At 38.8% G+C, this 16,079-nt stretch overlaps 1 protein-coding gene across 1 annotated transcript; it reads right to left on the bottom strand.

Moving 5' to 3' along the window:
- Positions 1–750: 750 nt before the first annotated feature.
- On the bottom strand, positions 751–15,181 carry LOC137296524 (eukaryotic translation initiation factor 4E type 3-like). Its single transcript, XM_067828325.1, has 7 exons — positions 15,030–15,181; positions 12,537–12,609; positions 10,921–11,015; positions 8,835–8,895; positions 8,319–8,385; positions 3,395–3,550; positions 751–1,138 (listed from the first exon to the last, which is right to left on the bottom strand). Exons 1-7 carry the CDS (start codon positions 15,179–15,181, stop codon positions 1,083–1,085), a joined length of 660 nt encoding a protein of 219 aa, XP_067684426.1. The 3' UTR covers positions 751–1,082.
- Between the last annotated feature and the right edge of the window lie 898 nt (positions 15,182–16,079).

The following is a 16,079-nucleotide window of genomic DNA, read 5'->3' as shown; positions in this document are numbered from 1 at the left end:
TAACACAACAGTGTCACCTGTTTTTTTTTCAAACAATGCAGCAACGGTAGTGAGTGGTAAATGACAACCTCTGTTTTTGTTTAACAAATTAAAGACAAATAGATATTTGTTTGAATCTCAGATTCATAATTGAAACTAGCAACCATTACTTATACTACTTAAAATGTTCAATTATCCAATCAAACTATATATCTAACCACAATGGACTCTTCCTGTTATCAGTCTTTTTCATAGGGCCAGGATATTTTAAAACTTACCAACATAAATATTCCCACAAAATTCAAGAGAGAAAGAAAAGCATTTTAATGTTTGAAAAACATTCATTCATAATGACTTCCTTATACTAAAATACTACAGCTAAAACCTGTCTAAAATTTGTCTTCAAATTCCAGACCCCACTCCAATATTCTCCAGATATTGGTTAAACATGAGAAAAATTATACCCTTAACAACTGTAATTGGATTTTTTACATTTTGGTAGGGTCTTGAAATCTTGACCTTAATTTTTGAGACAAAAAATTATTTAACACATCCCAAAGGATAAGAAACCCTTTGCCCTGATCAAACTTTGGCGACAATATTGCCTTACTGAAATACTACAAAAAGGGAGACAGTTACCATGGTTACTCAGTCCATGGCTGCTGATATTATTACGAGTTTGCTCTGATTTCAAATAAATATCCTCTGTCACATGCAACAGACTGTAACACAATTTCACCTGATAAAAATCAAACTACTAACATGCACAAAAACGTGTAAAAATATTTAATAAATATAAATACATATCTCCCAATGTAGTACAAACAAATCAGTGATGAAACAGCTATGACAAGTTGCACATCATCCTAAGCATGTTCAGTAAATGCACGGGACAGACAATGTTCACTGACTACAGGTTACAGTGTCTGGCCGACTCTTGGCTATTGGTGCTGGAAGAGCAAGACACGTAGTATAAGGCTGTCAATCAGACACAAGCTCCTCCTTCTGTTTTGTTCAACCAACCAGCATGAGATTAGGTGGGGTATTTGCTCTGTGTCCAATCAAAATGGATGTTTGTTAGGTATTCCTAGAGGTTGTTGCTGTCATCGCTTGACCTTGAATGCCTTTTCTTTTTCGAAGGCTTCATGTGATTGGAAGGCTGAAAAATGCAAAACAGAATTTAATCAAAGCCACCTTTTGTTTTAGTTAACACAACACTTAACTGTTATTCCTATTATGTCATGGTGGCCAGGAAATAACAGTTCCATGGACAAATTGGACCTAAGTCCGACTTTAGATACGTATTTAGAACAAACCAAAACAGGAAATGTAATTTTCACTAACGTATTCGAAACTTCATTACAGTTGCAACTGAACCCATTATGGCTGAATGTCTGTAAATAAAGGTAATAATTTCCAGTGTCCATTTAGTGAAAATAACAAAGTAGTCAGTAACATGCATGTCCTCCTTGAGCAGTGGTACAGTTTGCCTCATGGAAATGCTGAGAGTCTGGAAGAATGCGTGAGCCAAGTTGTTCCATTTGTGGACAAGCCTCTGTTCCAGCCATGCCAATGTCACCCACTCTCCACCAGCAATGACTTATCTCCAAATCTGATCCCACATGCTCCATTGATGCAATAGCTGATGAAAGAGATCATTGACATTATTCTGTGCAAGAAAATGCATCAGCACCCTTGCAGTGTGTGGTTGGGTGTTCTCCTGCTGGGAAAAACTATTGCTGAGGCAGTGCAGCAAACGTGGGAACAACGTGAAGCCTGAGAACCTCATCCCTGTACACCGTGGCTGTTACATGTTGACAGAAGACCTGAGGAGGTGTCCAGCGGTGGTAACAAAATGCTCCCTAAACCATCACATTGCCACCACACTATCTGTTAGGACAAGGCAATCTATGTGGTGCTTGTTACATCAATGCTACACAAACAATCGGCCTCTAGCATGGGAAAGATGTGATCATGACTCATTCGAGAAAAGAAGTCATCTTCAGTCAACAAGACACAATCACTGATGACATCAGATTCCTCTCAATCCCTTTCTGTGAGAATTGGCCATCTGCAGTTAATACCTCCTTCAAACAGGTGATGCCTGATGGTATCAAATGCACACTGGTCTTCTGCTCCATCTAATGGCAGCAGGGTAATAGTATATCTTAATCTGTCAAATAACAGTTATAAGAACACTACACAAGATTTGTCATGAATCAAAGTTCAGTTATTAAATGTAACAGCTAATGTCACAAAAACATCACAGGGCCAATAACTGGTGCATCCTGGATGGCAGATTAAAACCCCACCCAGAAATCGAAGTTCCCATGAAATGGTCAACATCAATATCTGGTGTAACCACCATTTGCATGCATATTTGTGTCATGACGAGAACGCATACTCCTTATTATTATCATAAAGAGTACTAGTGGCATAGCCTGCCATTCCCTGTGTAGTGCTTGACCGACATCAGATAGACATGATATTTGTAAACTCTGCAGCCTTACTCCCAAGTATGCTCAATTGGGTTAAGATCCAGGCTACAAGCTGGCCACTCCATTCTCATCGTTCCCTGCTGATGTAGGAAGTCATTCACAATTCTTCCTATGTGTGGCCTGGCAGTGTCATCTTCAGACTGGGGAGGCCCATGATACACAGGAAGATGATGCACAAATGGTTATCTCATCTCTGTATCACTGAGTTCTGAGAGCTGTGAGCTCTCATCAGAAAAAAGAACAGAAGGCCACTGGCATTGATTTCAGTGAATATGAGCACTACAAAGCGATATCAGAGCCTGCTGATGATGTGGGGTCAATCCAGTTTGACTCCTTGTCACGGAGCTCTAAGACTCATAGAGCATAAACGGTGGTGTAAACGGCAACATATGGTGGACACACTTATCCTGGCGTTCTTAATGTTTAAGGTTGAAGATCTGTTGCAGTCATGAATCATTTACAGATAAAAATGTTCCTGAGGTGCCTATCTTGACACTGAGTGGCGACACGAGGGACACATTAGAACATTTGGCAACTTGTTGTTAACGTCATCCTGTACCAAGCATTGTCATTGCTTGGCATCATTCTTCAACTCTCAGAAAATGCCTCATTTTGAAAGCATGCTGAATAAAGATACAGGATCTAAAGTGTAAAGACTGATGTCACTTGGAAACTTGCATTACACACTTTCTACGTCCACTAACACATCACTGGTTCCTGTGAGTTCGTTTTGAGCACTGTTAACAACACACCAAATTTCAACAAAAGTGACGTCTAGTGCAATGTTAATCGATGGCTAGGTTAATACAACACAGTTATCAACATTAATGAAAACTGATGTATGTTAAACCATCAAAACATATAGGTGACCCTTGACTATTGATGCTTAGCATATATAACATGTCATGCTGACTTACATTTGTAAAATATTGTTGTGAATGTAACTTTAGGCAAGAGTTGTCTAACTTTTGTGATGACAGTAGCTGCTTCTGCATGCTGAGACTTTGTGTTCCAGATCTGGATGATGTCGTCGCGATCACGGATGCTAACACTCACCCCACCTATCTCGTCATCTGAAACAAGGAAACACTGTCAGGTGACTGAACATAAATTCAAGGGACACTAATTTTCTATTCCTGCCCAGAGGGTTAATGTTAGTGCTGATTTTCACTTACAATAAACAAATTGATAATCAGAGTCCAGCAACTGATTGTAATCATAAACCTCACCATCAATCTCTGTGGACAATACAGGATACAATGACATTGTGCAAATCAATCAAGCATCAATTAGTACCATGAAGAAGATAAACAAGGATACTTCCTGAGGAAGGGGTCCAAGTGAAAAGGGCTGCATGACAAAAGGGCCACTGAACGAAAAATTCAAACCAAACGCAAACCACATACATCTATTGTTTGTCATTATTTTCTTTCTAAAATTGAAAAAAATATTGTTTCAAAACACGACTAACATGTACAAAATATACATTTTTTAGATGTATAAACTCTTACTATAATAATTTTGAAAAAAGATATTATTATTAATTTTATTTATTCTTCATTTCTTACAGCTTCTCATATCAGTTAGTTGTTCTGTGTCATATATAATCATATATGATCGCTCAGTATACTGATTATTCAATCAATTGCTCCAGCACTAATATGTAATTTTCTGAATAAAAATGATATTTTGTAGTTATCCTGACTCAAGCTTACTTGCTTATCTCTTCATCATGATGAAGGTAGTGGAACACCTGAAATACCTTGATGTTCCCTTCTAAAAGAAGTGGATGTAAAAATACACTCACCCACGAGTAGCCTTCCTTTACCCACCCACATGGTCAACTGATAGGCTATAATTGTCACCCTCTCCTTAATAATCACCTGACAGGAGAATTATAGGAATTCACTGTGCCTGTCAGGGGCGGCTGGGAGGGCTTTCGTCATGAGTGAGGATAAGCATAAAATACCAATTTTCTTATCCTGACTCATGCTTAATTGCTTAGAGAATCCGAGAGAAACGATGGTGGGTCAGGACACGCTGGATTCTGCTGGGTGTCAAAATTGCGTCCAATAATTTCACCCCTAATAGGAACTTGTAACGGCGATAATTCAGTCCCATTCTTCTCATATTCATGTTAAACACTTCCAGGGAATCACATCCAATCAAATTTATCTTCTGCAGAAGGCCTCATTGACTGGCACGTGATGATATCCAAAGCAACTAGTGTATTGCAAGTTTCTGATGCAACTAAATGTCAAGATATAGCAATCAAGACTAGTTGCGACCCTTTTTCATGTACAAGTATCTTCATTATGAGTACAGGGTCATAATCACTCATGCTAGTCTGTTCATGGACTTACCACCATTATACTCCACAGAGCATCTGGCTTTACACAAGTCATGTGATAAATCGGGTGATATTGTCATCATCTTCGGAGGACAGTTAGTTGCTGAGCGACCTCGAGAGGCTGATGAATGCCACTAACATCCCCCGTGGCTATGTCTCGTAGGTAATGGTTGGCAAACACTGTGTTTGACTTCCAAAAGCAGCCCTCCATTACAGTTGATAGTGAGCAATTTCCATGTAGCGCTAGTGTAGAGGCCAAGACTCTGACTTCATGTGGGTTGGAGGCTCACGGTGGATCCAATCCTGCTGCTTTATATGCTCTAAGTATAACAGTTCTAATCCACACTGAGATAGTGTTGCGGGATACTTCTGTAGGTGTCTCAGTAGAAATGGGGATAAATAGGCGCTTGAACTGTTGTCTTCTAGACTTGGTGCAACGTATATCTTCAATGCTCTAACTGGACATAATGATAAGTCTTGTGTATCATAAGGTCCAAGGATTGAAGACAAGGCCGGTATGCGGAACTGTCTGTCCGGTTGACCTGGCAGTTGATTCTTTGCAATGAAATCCCATCGTAGACCCAAATGAGCTGCTTCTTGGTGACTTGCATCAAACTTTGTTCGATTAAAGTCTAGGGCATGAATTTCTGACATCTTTTGAGTCAGCATTTCCACTGAGGTCCGATCAAGCAGCTCATATGCATCACTTGTGAGATGTTGGAGTACCACATTTACAGCCCTTGCTGGAGCTCTAAATATGCATTGTTGATCTTCTAACTTGAAAGAGTGTAGTAAGGCAAGTAAACTCTGGTGCTTTAGTCAGCTTGGTCCCCGTTCTCATGGTGACGACTGAGCTGAGAGCTGCCAAGTATGTAGATGATGTAGAGCCTTTCAGACCTGTGGAATGATGTAGATGGCCTAGATAATCTGCTATCTCAGGATGAGTTGCCTTAATCGCCGGGAATCCCTTCTTCCCAGCGTATGTCTCAAATCGTTTCCACTTGTCATTATATAGTGTGCAAGTGAATTTCCATAAGGCTAAGGTGACTGCTTTCGCTGCTCTCGCCGAATATCCTCTGTATTTCAAACAGGTTTAATATGGTCCGTACATGAAGTCAGAATGCAGGTGGGTTGCTGTGCGCCTGTTTGGTGTGAGGATGGACGAGAACATTCTTCCAATCTGGTAATTGTAGCACTGGTTGTCCTAACTCTTCTATAAGTGTTGGAAACCAAAGTCTCGTTGGTCCAGGAAGGCGCGACCAAGATTAGTTGTAGCCCTTTCGTCTGTTCATATCCTGTGGTGATGTCAGCAGACCCAGTAGACTTTGACACTGTCGTAGTGGTAAAACTTGTTCTTACATCAACTTGAACTTTGATCCACAAATTCTCTGAGACAGCAGTGTATTTCCACGTACTGATGAATCAAATCCTGAGGAATTTAGATTCACATTTCATGCGAGCTGAGTTAGTAGCCTGATCAGAGATGATCTTCTTGAACAGGTGTGTGCATACGCTTCCTCTTCATCCCCTACAGTGAGTGCAGATCTACTTGAGTGCTCACAGAGCAGCAGTCGACGTACTTGAAGATTGTAGTCTTCGTTCTTCTTCAAAACGCTTTCTCAAGCTCATGTAGCATGAGGGCATCTGCATGGAATGGCTGCTTTGAGTGCAGTAATGGCTGACTCGTAAACTTGCCTGCTGTAATGACCAAGGTTGCTGACGAAGTCTGCGTTGTCTGTCGACCCTCATAAGGGTTCCGAAGTGGAGACAATGCAGTTGAAAAGTTGTCTATGCCGGTTGACATTCTGCTTGTGTAGAATCAACGGTGGCTCATCGTAGATATGTCGTTCCTGTAGAGTGACGATCTCATCACCAAAGGACTTCTTCTTCGAAGCATGTTGATTCTGTGATGACTCCGATCAGATGACTTCGTCTTTGACTACGATCATGATCTAAACTTGTTAGGCTGCAATGGTCCCGTCTCCGATGAAATTCTCTTCTGTGGTCTAGGGGACGAGTCACTGGACCCAAGGGGTAGCCCCAGAGACATGCCTAACTGGTCACTGGAATGAATTTCAGCATTTAATAATAAATGGTTATCCGAATCTAAATCATCCGATTTAGACATGGCTAATGAAAGCTAACGTTGTCTGTCAGTCGCACGCCTGTGAACAGAATGAATTTACAAGGTAAATTCAGAAACAGATACATCTCTGCAAAATTCACAGCAAATAGTGGAAAAACATATGGGCTTACACACAGGACCAACTAAGTGCGTGTTAACCGTTGACAGCCGAATCTACACTGCAACCACGACTTAAACAACTGAGACTAAATGTGAGTTGACGAATTACATGCTATATAAACACACAATAATCCCACATTTAACCAATTATGATACATATTCATATACCAAATACCGCATACAACATAAATTTAGTTAAAGGACCGAAATAGTTGAAAAACTCATCGCCATAATTGGGACCCCAGGTGCCTTCGGTCGCCTGCGTCGGGCAATGAGGAGAGAGTGACAATCATGGCCGATCAGCTGACCATGTGTGTGGGTAAAGGGAGGCTACTCGTGGGTGAGTGTATATTTATGTCCGCTTCTTTTAGAAGGGAACTTCAAGGGATTTCAGGTGTTCCACTTCCTTTGCCATGAGGGGGAGATAAGCAAATAAGCATGGATCAGGATAAGGAAAAATAATATATTTCAAAAAGAGTCGCAACAGATGAACTGCTCTGCATGTGGATAACCAGTACGTGAAACTCCCCACAATTTGTACCAGACTGATAACATTTAAGATTGAAAAGCCCCAACGACAACCAACCAGTACTATCAACATTGTCAAAGTATTCTTTAGTTAAATGTAACAGAGAAAAAGATCTGTTTGATCAGCTTTATTTAAAATTACAACTTGGAAAAACTCATAAACTTTGGCATATTGGACCTTGACCAAGTTCACAAGTTACCAAATCATCAAAGTGTCACTGAGTTTAATGTTTAGAGATATTATTGTTCAAACATTAACATGTCTGGCAGTTAGGTTTTTAATTTTTCATACACAAAGTTAACCTCCCAGGCAGAAGGTAATTTCAAACAATGGAATAATACCAAGGTCTCTAAAATATGTTACTTTTGCAAACAGGACTGGTTCCTCATTTGCTGATGAACATTATTTCAATTGGGTTTTTCTTCTGTTTCTAATATTATTTGTTACATTTACCGATATTAATCCCTCCCCCTCCCCCAGCCCCCCAAATATTTATATGCAGAGAAAAATGTAATCAAGAGAATACAGAGATACAATTCAATATAACAACTTTTGAAAGCAATCAGATAGTAGTACGTTCCCATGAAAGCCTACATGCAGCCATGTACAAGTCATGTACAAGTCATAATCCAGCATTATGTCTACAGCCTGTAGTTAATTACCCAGGCCTCAAAGGGCCTGTGTGTACATTGACTCCCTTGTTCATGACAACCTTACCTTCAGCCATGAACTCGGACAGCTGTTCTCCTATGGCTGCTAACAACAGCTCCTTCCATACTGTTGGCTGAAACAGCCCCGTGTTATGTCACCACAAATGTAAAAAATTCAAGATATGTTGATATCACAAAAGCAATATAAAGGTCACTGGTGCAAAAGCTACAACAATTTGTATCACAACAAGTGTTTGCCACTGACATAGCAATGTTCCCCACAACTAAAGATGAATGAAATATAACTAGCTTTATCTTTTGGTCAAATTGGAGATTATATTTTGTGTGATGTAGTTATTACATAACAAGATTTGGAAAAGTGGTCAATGTGTCAAGAGTGCATAACATATTGTGTTAACAAGAATCAAGACATAGGGATGCTACTAAATATATGGGCCCCTGATCTGCACTCACTGAGGGACAAAAACACCCTCTGTTAATAATCATCATAACATATACAGCATAACAAGACTAATGTGCGTTAACAATGGTATTAGCCACCTGTAAGTTGAGCCTCACTTACCGTGTCATGTTTATGACATTTCAGCCTCCAGTGACCTCCCTTGCTGTTGTACTCATCTTCCCTGTAAACAGCAATAGAGGGGTATCAAGTAGTCCTACTGACAAATAGTCTGTCAGACTGTTTTTTTTTTCACTTTAATTTTGATTCTCAGATACATTACATATTTTGAACAATGCAATATATATCACATCCATGAGGTATATGGATATACAGGTACATAGATACATAGAACATCATGACAGTTTCTATAGCGGGTATATACGATTGAAGAAATACGGATGAATGGTGTAATTGGAGTGGCAGGGGAATGGAAATATTCACTGACATTATAAGTGCTTCAGTGCTCAGAGAACAGCAGATAAATGTTTCCACTTCCCAATAGAGGGATCTGTTATATTGTTTATCCCTGCAATATACTCTTTGGTTGTACATATATCTTTTACTAGACTACAAAATCTCTTAAAATAGAGTGCAATTTGTTTAAAACGTGAAACAAACATGAATCTTTTGGCTAGAAGTATAATATGATTTAGTATTTTATTGTTTGAGCACACGCCAAAGATGATAGTGAATTTGTAAAAGAGACATTACACTGGAGGTGGGTATTTAGAAATTATTCTCCATTTTGCCAAAAGTTCTTAACTAAATCACAGTGAAAGAATATATGTGATATTTCCTCTGAGTTTTTTACAGAGATTAATGTATCAATATCCACTAGCTTTATCCTCAATAATTCTTTCTTATCTGTATTGGAAATCTAGTCACTTGTACATTTCCTGTAGTATTTGAATACATTTCTCCAAATTACATCATGCTGAAAGATAGTATTCCAATACTCTTGTACCTTTGGGGTATTGTTGTTCTCAGTCATTTTGTCATGAAGCTTTAACATCATATTTTCATTTAAGATCATATTTTGGTATACACCATCATGTTCAACTGTTTACTGGAACGTTACTAAACAAATGGTTATCTAAGAAGGTTCCTCTTGCAACATATGTCATATTTGGGATTTCACTTTCTTAGTAAAGTACAAATTGTGGAAGTCATGCTGGCTGAGCAGGCTAGGTGGCTGACTTTGTGTCCTGGAGATTAGGTGCCTGACTCTGAGGGTTCGGGTTCTAATCCCAGATGGGACTCTACCAAAAAAGTATTAGAATTTGCACTTCACTAAGAAAATGAAATCCCAAATATGATATATGTTGCATTTGACTACTTTCTGAAATGGCATTGTGTAATCAAAGGTAGCTCTTATTTGTTAACCATCTCTTTTAGATCTGTGAAACTGAGAAATCCATTTTCATTATAAATATCTCTGACACTATGCATAAAAACGAAATAAAAACAATTTTTTCATCAAGTATACATGACTTAACCAAAGTGGTTGAACCAAGATTCGGTCTAAGTCATCACTGTCAAAGGTGTGCTTTTCATAAAATACTCTCCATGCAGATCAAACATCTTTCCAGTAAGGATTGTCGTTGCTAGATAGGCAATTGACAGCATTAGAACCAAGTAAGTGTAAAAGATTTATAGGAAAGGTAACATTAAAGCTTGAAGTTTCCCTCACATTTCAGTGATGACAATTTCAAAGAAATGATGAAACATTCAAAGTCAACCATTTTGAGGCCTCCATCCTTGTAAGTTCTGATGATATTTGACCTTTTAACCTTATGATTTTAATTATTCCATATAAATCTATATATTATTTTACTGAGTTCATTTTCACTACACACACTTGTTGGTTACCTGGCTGTTCTACAAGCAAGTAGTCCCCCTCTTAGGAAATAGCAACAGGTGACAAAAACATGATGATCGTTTGTCAAACAACTTTTTCATTCAGGTGTCCAGAATTATGACACAAAACATCAAAATTGGCCTGTTGATTTGAAAAAAAATTTTGCCTGTGCAAAATTTGGTTTGTTGCAATTCTTAAATTTTGTGTTTGTGAGCAATTCATCAGTCTCAAATGGAATTAAACAGACTAGATAATAGGATTTTAGATAATAGGATATGACTGGCTAATTTCATTCATGACTGGTAAAATTCCAAAAGATGAGGAAATAAACAAGAGGAAATAACTCACCAGACTGGTCGCGTCATGAAGCGCATGAGATGGTAGCTGTAGCGTGAACTCAGCTCACTTGGGTCTGGGATGTTATTGTACACACTCCAGAAACCCTAAAACAAAATCAGACACAACACATTAATCTATGGTACACATCGTACAGTCAGGGGGAGCCTCTTTGAAAAGTAGAGTACAATTTCTACAACAGAATCCTGTGATTTGTGTACCTGGAATATCAGTGAAGTAGCATATCAACACTTTGAGCATCTTTTGTACTGTTGTCATCGCTCCTCAAAGGCACAATGTCATGCTTTTTAGACAACATTTTGTCCATAACATGCATATTGAGGCATATGGACTCACTGTAGCTTCCTACAATGAAAGTCTGATTATTCTTTATTACCTGCCTGAAATTAATAATTGATACTTTGACACGAACAGCTTCCAAGATAATACTTGCCACATATTGAATGTTAATGATTGCTACAAACATCAAAAACTTCACAAGCGGCCGATTGGTATATGGTCTCTGCTCCTTGTTGTTGGTGTTTGCCGAACTGGCCTCAATAACAAGTTGCATTATAGCATGTTCATAAACAGTCTGTGGAGTTCGCTTGAAATAAAGTTCAGTCAGTAGAGGATACAAGGGTCAATTAAATGCAACCTTCAATTTATTCAGTCAAACGTTTTAATTTAATATTGTAATCTTGATACACTATATTTTTTTAAAGAATAAATCACCTGGTAGCTTTGCTGATAGTTCGTATTAATGAGAGAAACACAATGGTGATTTTTAGTGAAGTGTAGCATGCTTTTAGGTTGGATTACCAGCCTTCATTACCATGACGAGATTCCTTGTCAGTTGAGCATCATTACATATGAGTACAAATCTTGAATATGTGCCAGCAAAGACCATATCTTTTCAACATATGGTCTCTGGAGTCATATGTGCTGCACTGTCAAAACAGTTGTGTGTTCGCTTGAAAACAATGATACGAAATTCAAAAGCTACGTGGTTTATCTATTCATCATAACACAGAATTTATCATCCACAAGTCAACTTGACAATCAGCAGATGTTGAGTGTTGCTTCAGTTACTCACTCCACTGACCATGATATCACCTTCAAAATACATTGAGATCGTATCTTGAAATGCTGGACCTGTCATCTTACCTCTTATTTGTCCCTAAATTGTCATCAAAGGACTGAATAGCCTATCTGGATAAATGCATGGAATATAAATGAACTTTAAAGGAGTAGTATATATTTGATACAAATGCTACATTGGAAATGGTCAAATCTTAATGTGTTGTTTCGGTACCTTCAAACATTCTTGAAAAAAAGCTTGCCCAACAGTGCCTGAAATTATCCCACACACATCAGGATAATCAGAAAAACTCAAAAGAACAAATGTAATCTCAGATGATAAGTTTATTCCTCTTTCCAATAACCTGTGTTTTTCATACCAAAATCTGTGATCATCAGAATAAAGTGTCCAGAGTACAGAAGTATTCAGTCAAGAAAGGTCTAGCCTTATGAGTACCATATTCACTGAGTACTCATTTCTCCAAGTAAAGTCTCATCTTACCTATATTGTTTCACTTGTACTTTCTTTCCACAGAGGCTGTTCTTACCTGAACAGTGTTGACTGTGTACAGTTTCTTCAAGGATGCTTCATACTGAGCTGCAGATGTTCCTCGAACTGTCCTGGAAACATATCAGTCACATCACCACGTCTTCCTATCACTTACCTAATAGTAGGTGGGTGGGTAGGTGGGTGGGTGGGTGGGTGAGTGGGTGAGTGGGTGAGTGGGTGAGTGAGTGAGTGAGTGAGTGAGTGAGTGAGTGAGTGGCAGTTAGACTAACAGCTAGTCTCTGAAATGAACATATTTTACTGAAAAAATCGTTCATAGTGAAAAAAAAAATAATATAATGAAACGGAGCCTTGAGACTTCCTTCATTTGAAGCCAAGGAAATCTAGACTTGCCACATTTTCTAGACTTGCATGGGCTTTCTTGGATATATATACTTCAGGGTCTGTACGACAGACTGGGTGGCGGCCTGTAAATAACCAAATCTGGACCAGACACTCCTGAGATCAATGGCAAGAGCACTGATCTATGCAGCTAGGATACATTGACATGTGTCAACAAAATTAGTTCCTGGTAGTCACCTCTAGCGACAAGTATAGGTTAGAGATGTTCAGTTCTAACCCTGATCTTCATGGGTGCGAAGTGGACAGCGGCATCTTCCAATCAAGGCATCATTTAAACTAGAAATTCTGTGTAGTGAGGGCTGCCAAACATCTATCCACCTACACTGTGAATAAGGTTGGTTATCATGAAAGGTTTTGATAACAAAATACGAAATCATCTTTCATACTGATAATTATCTTTGACTGAAATAGCTGGGATCTAACAGTTTCTAAATCTAACTGACTCAGTAATAAAATCAACACAAAGTGGACAACTACCACTAAAACAACTGGGACAAAATGTACATGATACAAATTAGGAATGCAAACATCAGACAGGTTTCAGTGGCAGAACTATTGAGTCTAAGTAAACTTAGTCTCTGTGTTCTTCGTTACACGCCACCACTGAGTCCAATAAACCCGAGTAGAAGGTCGCTTCAGGTAACCTTTGGACGACCTATGACTGTCCTATCAAACGCGGCACAGTTAAATAGATTTAACCAATGAGACAACAGATACTACCTACGGATTGGAGGGACTTACAAAATATTCAGGTCACTGACCAAAAATTCACATGTAACAGTTATTTGATCCGGGGCATATACGCTTTGGTGTTTCTGTTGACGTGGTTACCATCAGCAAATATTTCCACAAGGTGACACCCTTGAACATTGCCAAAAACATTATTTTCAGCAACTGTTTCCTCATTGTTGTCATGGTTGTAACGTGTGCTGTGTGCATCACCCGGAAGCGAGCATACGTTAAATAGCATTCGGGTACAAACCTTTTCGAGATAAAAAGTTCCAATGGTATATGTGAATGTCCACTTTCATGATTTGGTAAGCTGTGTTCTGACTGATCAATCTCAAAGATTACCTGATGCAACCTCCCATAAGATTTTTGTTAGACTCAATTGTGGAGTATAACGAAAAGCACTGAGGCTAAGTTTGCTTAGACTGCATAACTATCCAAAATTTGTTCAAGCTACTGTGTTTTTTCCCAGGATCCACTGGTAACAGACCGACAATTACACATTAAGGAGTTATCTGACCAACCTTCTGTCCATTATAAGATAAACAACAAGCATAACACATTGCCAGACTCTGCAAAGGCCAAGGCAAAAGTAGCATCCGACTTCAGTGAAATGGCATGAACCTACTAATACCTGTGAAGATACAGGTTAGAATTGGAATTGTGTTCAACGGCAAGCTAGTGCAGCCAACATTTGATTATGCGCTTATATTTTGCTAAGGATATATTTCTGCAAATCTTCATCTCCTCTGTAACGTCATTACATTAACCAACAGTAATATTAAAAATGCCTCAACAGTACTGTCACTGTGCTCAACACAGCATCTGAGATATCAAATTACTATGAAAACATTATCATGCATAAAGTGTGTCAGGGTTTTATGATGTGAAGTGGTCATGTGAGGATTATCAGTATAAATTTGTCTCAGAAATTACACCTAAGTGCAATTACCCCATCACTGCAATGAAAATACTGACAACATATATCAAGCTTCTCCTTTTCCACGAGAATCTCGAAGAGTATATTTACGTAACTGTTTACGTTTTTTTCGTGAAATATTATTGGCCAACAGCATTATGTCAACAATTGTGAAATGTTTATTCTCTTAATTGTTATTTTGCACCAATGTGAACTCAGTTCAAACTGAGCAAAAATTGCTGGCAAGTACATATCGTCATTTTGTAGATATTAATCCGCAGTTTCACAATCTGTCAAATACTGTTATTGTTTTAAATGTCCAAGGTTGCACGCACGCGTCGTTTGGTCGACGGTAATTACCTCCCTTAGAATGTGCCATTGACCAAACTGTTCTATACTGAACACTCTCTTTACTCAGGCTGCTCAACATCGAGACTAGCTGTCAAACGAAACTGGCTTCGTGGGATTTTAATGCATACTAACTTGTCCAGCCAAAATGTCCATGGAGTATTTAGCGGAACCCCCGTCTGTTCAGAGGTGTCTATTTCATTGATTGCCTTTCTAGCTAGCTGTGGACTGCCGGGGTAGACCTTGTTTTCAGACTCCCGAACACTGTCAACATTGAAGGCCGCCATTTTTGACCACCTGACATGATCATGTGATCAAAATAGCCATGACGTCAAACTGCAGGTGCGCGAAAAGTTCCATTGGGTGAGCCCAACAAAGGCACTTAAAAAGAGCAACGATTATATTGAATGTTTATGTTTAACACCAGTGTTATAAAATACCATGTGAAACAGAGCAATCTGTCCATATTTTTATGAATAATATCTGTTCTTTCAAGACACTTGAAAAGTAAGGCACTATTTTCCAAAATCCTCAATCCACACTTTGGCTGGACATAATTTATCACACATCCGATACGTTTTCAGTGTGGCTTCTTGATTCACAGGCAAGAACACACAAATTAATACCTTATCAGTGTATGGTTATAAACCGTGTTACAACCTGTAGATGCCTTTAATCAATTCTTTACAAACAAAGGGACTTAAGGAAATAATAAGTATATGAAAAAGGTTAGATAGGCTGTATATTTGTGATTCTAATCGAGTTTGTAGTGCAAAAGCAATCCAGTAACTAATATGAACATCTGTGTAAGCAGCATTAACTGTGATATACAACTGCCTATAAGGTAGCCGCCAAGATAATCATCCGGGTGTTCTAGTTAACCAGGTATACAGAAAGCGCTAATATATGTAGAATTTATACATTTGTTTGTTTTACTACTGTGTACTTGAAATGTATGTCACCCACTGTCGATGTAATGTTGAAGAAAATGGCATGGGTGGCGATGTATTCAATATCATGCATACTCTACAGCAGAAATAGAGATTATCACGCGAACAAGAGTGAGTGAGTGAGTTTGGTTTTACGCCGCTTTTAGCAATTTTCCAGCGATATCACGGTGGCGGACACCAGAAAATTGGCCTCACACATTGCACCCATGTGGGGAATCGAACCCGGGTCTTCGAC

Source organism: Haliotis asinina, chromosome 9 (genome assembly GCF_037392515.1).
Source record: "Haliotis asinina isolate JCU_RB_2024 chromosome 9, JCU_Hal_asi_v2, whole genome shotgun sequence".
Taxonomy (NCBI): Eukaryota; Metazoa; Mollusca; class Gastropoda; order Lepetellida; family Haliotidae; genus Haliotis; species Haliotis asinina.
This window is presented reverse-complemented; position numbering and strand designations above follow the sequence as displayed.